Genomic DNA, 13,664 nt, shown 5'->3' with positions numbered 1-13,664 from the left:
AAGAGAGAGAAGCAGGGAGCTGGGTTCCGATGGCATTTCTGCTCCTATTCTAGCTCCTGTAGCTTAGCAACATGCTCCCTTTTTCCTGAGATAAATTACATGACTCTCTGTTCCTTGAGAACAAAAGAATGAGCTAAAAATACTATTAAACCCGAAAGTCATTAAGGATGACTTTTTGATTTGCTTTTTTGTTTGTTTTTGAGTTTGGAGCATTTGATTGTTTTTTATCATTGTTTAAAGTTTTGCTATTCATTTCTATTTCTGTTACAAAATATAATAAGAGAACGTAAGGTGTATAATTTATGCTTTGTAAAATAGATTTGCATATTCTTATTATCCAAGTATATGATTGATTACTGTATTTGTTCAATGAACACCTTTTTAAAAAAATGTCAGTCCTCTGTATTGTAAATAATTTACATCTATTAATTCAACTTTCAAATGATATCCCTGCTCTTTATTTATTTATTTTTTTAAAGATTTATTTATTCATTTTATATTTTATTATTGCTGCGTTGGGTCTTTGTTGCTGCACATGGGCTTTCTCTAGTTGCGGCGAGTGGGAGCTACTCTTCATTGCAGTGTGTGGGCTTCACATCGCGGTGGCTTCTCTTGCTGCAGAGCACAGGCTCTAGGCGCATGGGCTTCAGTAGTTGTGGCTCGCAGGATCTAGAGCGCAGGCTCAGTAGTTGTGGCGCACGGGCTTAGTTGCTCTGCGGCATGTGGGATCTTCCCGGACCAGGGCTTGAACCCGTGTCCCCTGCATTGGCAGGCGGATTGTTAACCACTGCGCCACCAGGGAAGTCCCTATCCCTGCTCCTTAAATCCTTATTTACTTTGTCTACTTGATCTGTCAAAGACTGAGGGAGGTTTGTTAACGTCTATGATATTTGGGTATTTGTCAATTTCTCCTTATGTTTCCAGTGGGAATTGTTTTATATGTTTTACATTCATGTACTTGGGCTTATACAGGTTTTTGACTGCTACATCTTCCTTGTAGATTGTATCTTTTATCTAAAATGACACTCTATCTTATCTAATGCTTCTGCCTTGAAATTTATCTTATCTGAAATTAATATTGCCACTACCTGTTTTCTTTTGTCTGCATGACTAATCTTTGCCCATCTTTTTTTTTCTTACACCTCTAAGTAATTTCATTTTTGGTGTTTTTTGTTGTTTGTAGTATATTGTTTGGTACTTTGTAGAAACATATTTTAAGACTTTGTATCTGCTTGTGTTTCTCCAAACTGCTATATCTGCTCCTCTGTCAGCTTGTTTTATGCTTTCTGCTCATTTGTGTTTCACTGATGCTTCAGGGTCCAGGGCTAGAGCACATGACTAAGCCTAAGCCAATCAGAGACTTCCTTGTGATCTGAGCTCGTCCAATCAGCCCGATTCCAGCATTTGTACAGGATCTCTTGGGCAGAGAATCTCTTTCACGTTGAACTTAAACTTGTCAAGAGGTGAGATTACAGCTGCTATGGCCATCTTACTGGACTGAGAGTGGAGCCAACACAATAGAAAAAATAGTTGAAAGATAGAAGGAAGCAAGAGTCCCGAAGGCTTTGTTCAAACACCCAAATTCAGCTATACTTGAAAAGTATACCTCTAGGCCCAGCACTGTCCAACAGAACTTCCTGCAAAGATAGAAATGTTTCATGATTTGCACTGTCCAATATGGCAGCCACTAGATACACCATGACTATTGAAATGTGACTGGTGCAACCAAGGAGTTGATAAAGACGGTGCATTATTAACAGATGGGAAAATGCAAATAAAGAAGAAGCATCTCGGGAGTTTCCTGGTGGCCTAATGGTTAGGATTCTGGGCTTCAACTGCCGTGGCTGTGTTTCAATCCCTGGTCCGGGAACAGAGATTCCACAAGCTGCGTGGCCAAAGAAAGAAGAAGAAGAAGAAGAAGCATCTCAACTAAATTCACAGAATTAGTGGCAGAGCCAAACTAGTAGCCAGGTCTCCTAGAATCTATTCCTGTGCTCTGAATATATGAGCTGAGATTTGCAGTCATTAATTAACGAGGCAGTAATGAGGAACTAAAAAAATAAGAAAAAAAAAAAAATAAGATCTGTATTTGATGTGTGGATTTCTGACTATCTCTTTTTTGTTTTTCATTGGTTGTAGTCACTGGCATCAAATCTAAACAACAGTCTTTGGAGCTAAATTATCTCTAATTATGATGAATATAAACTAATTGGTCTTATTATGTTTTCACCCATAAAATTGGTATGCCAAATGTTTCTTAGGATATGTTTAGGGATCCTGTTCAGAAAACTTTAAATAATTCTGATTCCATATTCTAACTCCTAGTTTACATCAAATACTTCTGACATTTAAAATTACAGGATGGAAAATGTGATTCTTGAAAAAAATAGTTCTGGAATAGCCTCTCTCAGCTACTTGGAAGTATCTGATGCAAAGGGCTGCTAATAGTGTACTAAAGGGCCTTAGTATCAGAATCACAACATGGTTCATTTTCCCTTTTATGCAGGCACTGTCCATTATCTGTTGCCTTTTGCCTTTCTCTTGTTTGGGTCTATTTAGAGATTTTAAAAATATTTATAATAATATTGTGGTATATTTAGATTATAATTCTTGGTAAAATGCCAGCCCTCAGTTTTGTTTGAGACAGAGCTAGTAACTCAGGACATTTCTGAAGCCCAAATTATTCACCTATGACCTCTCAATGATTATGCCGTTACTGCCTCAAATATGTCCTAAATGGGTGCCCAAGCAGCCAGGAAATCTAGGTAACCGCAAAACTTGAAACGAGCTAAAATATAGCTGAGTTTGCCTTTTTTTTTTGACGTGGCATTTCGGATTTAAATTTTTGCAGACCCAAGTAAAGTGGAGAAGATTTTCACATGTTGATAATAATCGGGGGAAAAAATTGAATGTCAGAGCCAAACCAGTAAGATTTAGGGCCAAGGCTGCACCAGCCAGAGAGCAGAGAAGCAGGAGAAATCCCAAAGAGACTGGACTCTGGAAAGACTATTTTCCCCACAAGTCGAGCAAAAGAACACCCAGGACCTAACGTCATTCAACTCTCAAGTTAAATGTCAGCAATTTCTATAATGAAATCTCCTGTAGAAAAGTTCCTCCGTGTATCATCAACATCCTTGCTATGGGATGGATCTAACCCTGTTTTCCTACAGAGCTGCCTGTGGCTCTAAGCTCTGCATTTCAAGGAGAAAAGAATTCCAGAGCACCTTCCTGAAGGCTCACTGCTCTTAGCCTTGCATGACCCCTGGGCTGTGCTGCTCTGACATCTTTCCAGAGAGCAAAAAGGGAGGGAGAAGGAACCAGACGCATGGTTAAGCTCATAAGACACACCCCAAGCATCACCACTGAGCAAGAGACTGAACTGCTCCCACCAAAGGCTGTGCGAGCTCCCCAGATCTGTGAGGCCAACAGCAAACGGCCCGCCTGCAGGGTGGTCCAAGCATCTCTCACTGGAATCCTCATGTCTCGCTCCTGACGGGAGTTTACAAAGAGCCCTTGCAGGCACTGGGAGAAGGAAAACAAAGCCTGAAAACCCTGGCTCTGTTTGAAAGACTGAGTCCAAACTAAGATTATAACTGAAAGGCCGTGACTGGCAGCAAAATGCATTTAGGGATAAGTTAACATGATGTTGAATGTGGAATTCGAGATCACATCCGTCAGCTTCACCTCAGTTTTTGAAATTAAGAGTATGGGGGGCGGGAAATGTTATTGGGATCATTTTTGACCCAGAGAAAGAGAAAGAAGAAGGCTGGGGAGAAATGGTGTCAGAGATTAATTAACTTATTAGCAGTGACAGCATTTTGCAAATAAACTTAAAATTTTATATTAGGATAATATAGGTGGCTTTATTGTATGATTGTCCTTATCAAAAATTAAGAAACACATCCAAATATTGCAATCTTATATACAGATAGTCCACACTTTGCATAGTTCCAATATGCATGAATTTCAGTTACTATGGTTTAAACAACACCAGACATCCAATAACGTGGTGCAAATGGCAGTTACCGATGTTTATTAACTGTGAGCAATTGCATAAAGTATAAACTTCGCTGCTAGCCTTTCAGTCCCCTAATCACTACGTAAATAGCAGGTGCACATCAAGATCAGTGTACAAAAATGGACAAACATGTAATAGCAAAAAGTGCAGCAAAGAAATAAAAAGTAATAACGCTGGAAGTCAGTTTCCAACCAAATGTAAATGGGTTAGGGCCAAAGAAGGCAAGCAACTATTCTTGATAAAGTCTTTTACAAAGAAATAAAATGCTTTCAGTCTCAATCGTTCTAACATTTGAAATTACCAGGTACTAAATATATATATCAGTTTTACTATTGTTTCATTTCCCTATACATTTATAACTGACAGAAAGGGAGCGTTTGATGTTTTGACAAAAAAGTTTAAAAGTCACAGAAGAATTGTAACTTTGCCCGTTGATTATTAAGATCACTTTGCAAGGTGTCGGTTTGCATGATCGTACTCATGGTCCTGCACTACTGTGCAAAGCAAGAACTGTCTACTCTATTTTAAACAGGAACATAAATTCCGCTTTTTGCTCAAGACACTGATATGTACGCTCTTGATGAGAATTCCCAAGGCAACATCACCTCCTGCCTACCTTGCATTGCCATGTGTCCCCCCCGAAAAGAGAAAATAAATGGTCATCACCCTTCCTCCAGATTAACATACACACTATTAAATTGAAAATCAGTGCTCTTTTTCAGGGATCATCATTCTTATTTCACATATAAAGAAAACTATTTCAGTAACCACCCCCTTGGTGATTATCTGCAATTCAAAGACAGATTTCTAAAACCTTGAGTGCTCCCCACGCAAGCATCTTTCCCCATAAAAAGCTGAGTGTACCTGGAGTGTAGTTGTCATCTTCATGCCAGGTTTCAGCCTCAAAACAAGGGATATGCAGGAGTTTCTCCCCTCAGTCTAGTCTCACATATTACATTTTGCACATATTCTACTTCTACCCTGAATTACCAGCTACGCACTAGAAAGCCTCCTTCTCTGGCAGCCCTGATATTCACAGAGTCATTTCCCCTCTAGAATGCCTGCCCCGCCCCCCAGTGTCTGAGTGCCTAACTCAGTGACCTGTCTGTTTATGTTTATAGCCTCAGTCTCTGCCACAGCCTATCAAATAGTAGGTGCTCAGTAAAATCAGTTTTGAATAAATGAATGAAGGACTGAATCCTCAAGTCTCACCTCAGACAACACCTCCTTTAAGAAGCCTTCCCCTCCTCCACCATGTGGACCTTGGACCAGGCCCCTCACCTCTGCAGCTCATACTTCCCTATCTTTGTTCTTTCGAAAGTAAGTTGCAATCATTGCCCTTCTTTAAAGAAAACAAACCTCTCCTGTGTCCTCAGTATCTCAAATAAAGTTCAAACTCCTTCGCTGATGTTCTTCGGTTATTCCATTCTTTCACTCAACAAGGATATATTAATCGTTGGGTGTGTTACGAACAGGTTAAGGGCACTCTTCTCAGAGTCAGCTGTTTGCACTAGCTGACAGATACACAAACAGATCATTAGGGCACAATGCAGGGAGTGTGGTGGCAGAGATGTGCACAGGGTATTTTAAAAGCAGAGGGGAGGGGCACATAATCCATCTTGAGAATGAATGGGAAAGAAAGGTTTTTTCCTGAGAAGGCAATTACTTGTACTCTCTTAAGGATGCGAAAGAATCCACCAACCAAAGACAGGTGAAGAGGAAAGGGGGCGAGGCATACTTTGTTTTCATAAACTTAATACATCAGGATACTTAATACACCAGGAGATGACACTCGAGCAGCGGAGAGAGCACCTCATCGCTTCACTTGGGAGCACTCCATCATGTGGATGCACTGTAGCTTGTTCAACCAGCCCTCTGCTGATGGGCATTAATGACATTTCTACTTCTGTTATCTGCTATCATAAGTAATGCTGCAATGAATGGTGCGGTGTCTATTTGCTGCTTTTCGTGTTTTTACCCCTTGTAACTTTGGAATCAATTCTTAGAAGTGCGATTGCTGGGCTTCCCTGGTGGCGCAGTGGTTAAGAATCCGGCTGCCAATGCAGGAGACACGGGTTCGAGCCCTGGTCCAGGAAGATCCCACATGCCGCAGAGCAACTAAGCCCGTGCGCCACAACTACTGAGCCTGCACTCTAGATAGAGCCTTCGAGCCACAGCTACTGAAGCCCGTGAGCCTAGAGCCCGTGCTCCGCAACAAGAGAAGCCACCGCAATGAGAAGCCCGTGCACCTCAACAAAGAGTAGTCCCTGCTCGCCGCAACTAGAGAAAGCCCGCGCGCAGCTACGAAGACCCAACACAGCCAAAAATAAATAAATAAATAAATAAGTTTAAAAAAAAAAAAAAAAAGAAGTGAGATTGCTGGACCAAAGGGTGAATGCAGGTGTAATTATGCTCAATATTGCCAAATAAACCCATGGGGGTTGTGTCATGTTGCATTCCCATTAGCAATGTATGAGACCAAAAGGCGATTCATAGAAAGATTTTTTTAAAGGTGATGTAAAAATTCTGGTCTCAGAACTGTACTCTAGCAGCCTCCATGGGAAAGGGCAGAGTTAAAAACTGCAAAGCACTGGGAAGTCAGAGCTGTGGAGGCTGAGTCATAAAATCAGAAGGTTTATTTAAATGGACAACAAGGTGCAAAAGAATAAACAAGGCTCTGACTACCCTTCGTCCTGCAACAGAACAAAACAAATACCCAGCCTGCCCTGAAAACCATGCGGAAGTGAAAACCTAGCTATCAAGTGAGAGCTAGTGGAAGGAATTAATAGACATTACCCATTATTATTAATCCAACGTTCCTCTGTTCCCCAACGCCATTTTTCTATCAAGTAAATCTCACAACTACAAATGTTTTCTGTCCCAGAAGTTTTCAAGATCTTCACCCTCGATGAGGGAGCCCTCTCATCCTCATCCCCTCTCCTCCCAGACCCTGGAGTCCTCATTTTCCTTGGAAGGGACATAGTCAGGGCAGCAGCACTCTAAAGCTTGGCAATTTGAACTGCATGGCTGGACTCCTATACCTGATCTCACTCTACTGAACTCCTAAATCTATCTTCTGGGTTCTTGGTTTGTGGGGACAGGTAAGGAAGGGAGACTGTGTTATTTATTCATTTTCCTATATTTGGTTTAAATAAAAATGCTACATATATATATGCAAACTCTATGTAACTAATGATGCAAATACAAACACAACCCATGCTGCAATTTAAGAACTAGACTATCACAATATCCTTGAAGTTACCTGTGTGTTCTTGCTTGATCCTATCTGTCTCCTTTCTTTCCTTCTTGCCTCTGCCAAAGAGGATGTGTGTTTGCATTTGCTGAGAGTTAGGTGACTACTGGGCCACCTTTGCCTCCTATGAGTCCTATTGGTGAGACTTTGTATTATTTGGACAAGGCTTAGGCTCCACCTCTCAGGACTGATGTAAGAGTTTGCCCTCAGGAACACTTTCGTGTCCCTCCTCGTCATTCTGAGCTCACTGGTAGAGGTCCCGTGCATTTACAAATCCAGCAATGCCTTATAAAATATCTTCACGGTGATGAATGCAAGATTTATTTGTAGTGTAGCAGGAGGGTTCTTCATAGTAGCTAGTAGACCAAACTACTATGAGTAGAAGTCTGTGGTTTCATAATTCTAGCCTCTGGTCTTGCGATAGTATCACCCTTCCTTGCTATACTATAAGGAAGGATTACAACAAATCCTATTTCAAATGCTACTACCCCTTAAGAGTTTTATTATCTACAACAGTTTCAAATAGTTTGTAGTGGTTACCTGAAATTCTGTCTTGAAGGACTTGAGTTTTTTTTCTAAACTCTTCAGGAATGCATGCTCAATTTCTACTGTGAGTAGGCATGCGATGAGTGACAGCCTAACAAGAATTTAGCCTTGACAGCCCTAGTTCCAACCTCTGCATTTTTCAGATGAATGTATATTTCTTGGTATTTCACTCTTCAAGGATTAGTCCTTGATTACCTAGATCTACCTTCAGAGCCCTGTTCTTTAATAAGATTGTAGGAATTTAAAAAACAAACATCTTCTCTCCCTAACCCATTTCTTATCTCATCCTTCACTCATTCAAGTGAGTGCTGTAACTCATGTACTGCTTACAAAGTGGCCTCCTCAGACTCAAAGTCTTTGCATTGCCTTGATTTTTAAAATCCTGGTAAAAAGTATGCAACCAAAAAACACTTTTATATGAACTTGTGCCTCATCTCGGGTCCTATTCTGATCATTCTTAATCACTAATTCTAATTCTTAGTTAATAATCATTACTTGGTATCTGTTATCTATTGCTGTGTAACAAATCCTGTAAAATTGAACAGTTTGGAAAAGCAATAAACATTTATTTTCTGACCCCGTTTATGTTAGTCAGAAATTGGGGGATGATCAGTTGAGGGACTGCAGATTTCATATGGGGCTACTGTCAGGGTGTCGGCTGGGGCTGCCGTCATCTGAAGACTTGACTGATCAGAGGATCCATCTCCAAGTTGGCTCACTCACATGCGGGCGAGTCAGTGCTAAGTGCTGCAGGGAAACTCAGTTTCTCAGCACGTGGTCCTCTCCGTAAAAGGACTGCTTGAGTGTCCTCACAACATGGCTGAGTGTCCTCACAACATGGCAGCTGGCTTCCCTCAGGATGAGTGATCCAAGAGACAACAAGGTGGAAGCCTCCACATCTCCCATGACCTACCTCAAAAGTCACATGCTGTCCTTTCCACAATATCACAATTCGTATCACAAGTCCTCTCTATTCAGTGTGGGAGGGAATTACACAGGGGGTTGAACACTTGGTAATGGAGATCACTGGAGGTATTCCTTAGGCTGCCTACTAAGCCTGGCAAATATTTTTCCTTTGAAAGGGATATAAAGCCAAAGATCCCCAAAGCCTGAAGCTTGATAGTTTGTAAGCTACTCCAATATGCTGAATAAAGAGCAGAAAGTGAACTTTTACATTTCCTGTGCAGAAGACGATTTCACATTTTTGCAAGAAATCTCATGTCTTTGGGGCTTATCACCTACATCTTTCTTGAGATTCCAAAAATGAAATTACATTTCATGACTAAAGATCAAGAAGCAGCCAAGCTGATAGAAACAATGGGGTATGGCAGAAAATTGTTATTGGAAGGTTCCTAAGTATGCCTCTCGAGAGTTTTTTGGGTTAGTTATTTTTCCACAGAATAATAAGCTCCATTTAATGGAAAAACATCTTGCCCTTCTACTCCGGACAGTAAGTGTCATCTTAATGAATAATGGCAGACTCCATTTTTTTGTTTTGCTTTGCTTTCAGGAATGCTTGATATGGTAGCACCTGCAGAGTTTCTGGAAATTCCTTACAATCTTCTAAGGAGGTGGGAAGTCATAAGTCTAATCATAAAACCATGGTAGCCTTGTCACTGCTAGGTTAGCAAGCCAGAAAGCTGACAGTTCAACAAAGCAGTGGTTATAAAATATTTATATATAACTTTAATTGCCAAACCTCTGAAGAACTGGTGGATCTTTCCACAAGGCACATCAACATCACAAAGTAGTATCTTCTAAGCCCCCTCTTCCTCCTGAATAATCAAATTCAAGAGATGTTTATGAGAGAATCAACCACCAGAATGTGCCAGACATTTTTCTAGACTTCCAGGAGGCAATAAGAAAGCTAAGATCCTGCCCTTCGGCAATTAGTGCATCCCTGCTCAGTGCGGGAAACTTCTCTGACCTCGTGGTGGGTTTTCTTCATGTCCTCTCCCCATTATCAACTTGCAGGAAGACACAGAATCCGGTGATACAGGAATTCAAGGAGGAAGCCTCTGCCTTACTCTTTTCCTTCTTCATCCCCCCCCCCTACTCCCCTCAGTTTTCCTGGGAACAGCACACCTGGAGAGGGCAGCCATCTGGCTCTAGGAATGATCTTCCCTCCAAATTTTAGATGTTTGGAATCTCCTTCTGTTGAAATCTTCCCCAAATCTACTCAACATGGATTGTGAGCCTGCCCAGGCATTACTTTCAGATTTTAGACTTTTCATCCTGTCAGCGTCGTGGTTTTATGATATAATAGCATCCAGAAGCAAATCTCAGCCCCTGGTGATGTACACAGGAGGGGTGGGTCCAGGGCTCCCCCAAAGCCTTGACTGCAAGGAACACTGCCCAAGTGACAGAGAATGACAACCTTCCAAGGAAAGGAGAGTAGGAGTGCCGAAAGCAATGGCTTTTTCAAATAGACTCTTTAGAGCTTACATACATCCTAAGAACTTTCTTCTTTTCTAGAGGAAGAAAAAGTAATCCTACCCCATCCAAACTAAAGACTCACTCAAACGCATAATCCTATTTATATGCATCAACTTCCGTTTTCTTATCTATCACAATCCTTTGAAAAGAAAAAGGCACAATGCAAAAGCAGCTAGGTTTATGGAGTAGAGCCCTGAGTCTATTCTATCTTGAAATATCTAAATTTCTTAAAGACAACATCTTCCTTTTTTGAGACATAATACACATATACCCTTATAGTAGTTTCAGGCGTACAACGTAATGAGTCGGTATTTGTATGTATTTTGAAATCATCACCACAGTAAGTCTAGTTAACACTCATCACCACACATAGATACAACATTTTTTTCCTCAAGAACTTTTTTTTGTCTCAAGGACTTTTAAGATCTATTTTCTTAGCAACTTTTAAATATGCAACATGGTATTATTAACTGTAGCTGCCATGATGTATATTATATCCCAGGACTTATTTATCTTGTAATTGGAAATTTGTGCCTTTTGACTCCCTTCACCCATTTTGCTCACCCCCCCACCTTCCACCTCTAGCAACCACCAATCAGTTCTTTGCATTTATGAGCTTGGGTTTTGTTTTTGTTTTTTGAAGATTCCACATATAAGTGAGATCATGCAGTATTTGCCAAAGACATCTTTCTACATTACAGATTAGCAATCCTAAAACCTTCCATTTAAAAGTAATTTTAAAGCACGTATGGATTACATAAATGCAAAGATTCATACAAAATTATTAGCATTCTGCCCTCCTGTGTCCCTCCTCCCTAACAAAGAGCACGTGTTTCTGACACCATCCTTCCACCTGTCCATTCCCAGGATCAAAAACGGTAACAGCCATCCCCCGAAATCCAAAGGCAAGTTCCCCCTGTAGAGTGCTTCACTTTTGAAATCGGACTAAGTCCGATTGAATTATTAAAAATGTATTTACCCCTGTAGAATTGCCCTGTGAGTGTACCAAATGCTTTCTGTTTGTCCCGTCAGAGCTACCCTTCATGCCCTCAAACCTCCCTTGTTTTGGGCCAAGGACACTGCCCTCCATGGACTACCCCATCAACGGGGCTCTTCAGCCCTCTGGCTTCTGGTTGGGTCCTGCCAATTGGCGGGTACTCAAAGAAGGAGAGAAAGGTCAGAACATATATTCCCTCCTGTCTCTCTCTCTCTCTTCCTCCCTCTCCCTTCCCACCCACCTCCTCTGCATTACCAGTGATCTTCTACCAAAGATCATGGCTCCTGATGGATATCCCCTCCCCTCTCCAACTGCCACATTCTCCCTGGGTTCCCTGGACCTTTCCCTCCCCTAACCATCCCTCCTTCTTGCTGATCCTGGGGTGCTTCACCACCCCTTGTGGAATCTCTGCCTCTACTGACACTTTTGTAAACAACCCGTTCATGAGACTCTCATTAGGGTCCCCATTGAGGGTGCCATCTGTTTCCTTCAATGACCATGACCAGTACTGTGCGTGACTGGCTTTTTTAGCCTTCGTATCAGTATATCAAGTATTCCACTCTTTTCCAAATGAAAGCAAATTAGAAAAGAATAAGCCAACCACAGGGTGCACAACTTTACATAACTAACAAAATAATTTAGGCATTGCTGCAAAGAAAATTAAAGAAAGCTGTTTCACTGTGTGCATTATTTAATCAAGGCAATAGGAAAGGAATGTTAAGAAAAGCAGGAATGTTTGTCAAGTTCAGGGTCCCTGATACCATAGATTGCTGCCTGTTGCAGCCACATGAGTAATTCACAATGGACGTGAACATGCACATGCAACAATTTTTCCACTTTTAATGAAACATAAGAAACTGGCAAGCCTTAGAAGTTAGAAACATATGTATTTAATTATTTTGTTAGGCTTTAATAAGAAAGGTTTTCTATAATCAAATGTATTGTACATTATTTTTTAACATTTGAAATAATAGCTTATGAATAAAACTGGTCAAAGACTTAATAGTTGAATTTTTACTGGAGATTTGATTCCTTCTGTCTTCAAAATAGGTTTAAATTAGCTTTTCAAAATAACCAGCTAATTTCCTGGATGTAAGGAAGAGCAAGGGGTTCTCAGAATTGAAAAGCAGCCTCTATTCTCTTTTGTACAGAAAAACAAACACTCAGGAACACAGAATTGAATTAATCATAATTTAGTCTTTGATTCTTTATACATCATCATTACCATCATTGGTCCATGCTTGCCCTTCTTTTACTTTTTAAATTTCATTTAAAAAATAATAAATGAATACCTACAGACCCACTATCCTAACCAAGGACTGGAATATTCCCGATTAGTCACAAATCCAACTCACCTGGCTTCCCGGGTCCACTGTCCAGGGCAGATCAGCGCAGGGCATCTCCTTGACCACCGAGCATGCAGCCGGGCCAACCTCCTGCATATCCAGCTCCTCCTGCCTTTTGTGGACTCAGGTGAAAAGCTACACTGCACAGCATGGGAGCTGGCATTTTGAGCAGCCATCAGAGACGCTAGGTGACATGAAAAAGTACAGGGACTTTAACTTCTCATGGGCTGCCCTGACCTGGAAGATAAATCTCCCCCTTCAGCTCCCTCCTTAGAGCTCCCAGAGGACCCCCACTGAGTGGAACACCATTGCCCAGAGACCCACTCTGTGTCTTCCTGGCTCATCTCAGAAGTGACAGTGGATGAGACCATGCATCTCTTTGTGTCTTAGTCTTCTCAGGATGCTGTAACAAAGTCCCACAGACTGGGTGGCTTAAACAGCAGAAATTTATTGTCTCACAGTTCTGGAAACTAGAAGTCTGAGATCAGGGTGTCAGCAGGGTTGTTTTTTACTGAGGTCTCTCTCCTTGGCTTGCAGATGGCCGTCTTCTCCCTGTGTCTTCACATGGTCCTTCCTCTGTGCACACACATGTCTGTGTCCAAATTCCCTCTTATAAGGACACCATACTGAATTAAGGCCCATCCTAAAGACCTCATTACTTCTTTGAAGATCTTATCTCCAAATATGGTTACATTCTGAGATACTGGGGTTAGGACTTCAACACATGAATTTGTGGGGGACACAATTCAGCCCGTTAACACCATGTACCACTGCACATCTTCTTTTGCTTCACGTCCCTTTTCTTCTCATTCTAGTTGCCCTGAGTTCTAACTTGCAGGTAAAGTATCAATACTTTTATCCTTGACTCCGGTGAGAATTGGACTAATACAAGAATCCATTACGTACAACCACCTGTGGATTCCTCCCTTTCTTACGCTCTTGCCACTCCACCGGTAATCAACATCCTGAACTGGGTGTTCTCATCCCCTTTCTTTTCTCTTTTCACTTATATGTTGTGTCTAAATAATATTTTCTTCAGTTTTACCTGTTTTTGAATGTTATAAAGAG

At 41.2% G+C, this 13,664-nt stretch overlaps 1 protein-coding gene across 1 annotated transcript in view; it reads right to left on the bottom strand.

Annotated features, from left to right (window-relative positions):
* Window positions 1-12,948, bottom strand: part of IPCEF1 (interaction protein for cytohesin exchange factors 1) — a 208,364-nt gene extending 195,416 nt beyond the window's left edge. The window contains exon 1 of the mRNA XM_059940965.1: window positions 12,606-12,948. Within this exon, the coding sequence (XP_059796948.1) occupies window positions 12,606-12,692 (87 nt within the window). The 5' untranslated portion in view covers window positions 12,693-12,948. The remainder of the gene's footprint in view (window positions 1-12,605) is intronic.
* Between the last annotated feature and the right edge of the window lie 716 nt (window positions 12,949-13,664).

The sequence above is a fragment of the Balaenoptera ricei genome, chromosome 12 (genome assembly GCF_028023285.1).
Source record: "Balaenoptera ricei isolate mBalRic1 chromosome 12, mBalRic1.hap2, whole genome shotgun sequence".
Classification (NCBI taxonomy): Eukaryota; Metazoa; Chordata; class Mammalia; order Artiodactyla; family Balaenopteridae; genus Balaenoptera; species Balaenoptera ricei.
This window is presented reverse-complemented; position numbering and strand designations above follow the sequence as displayed.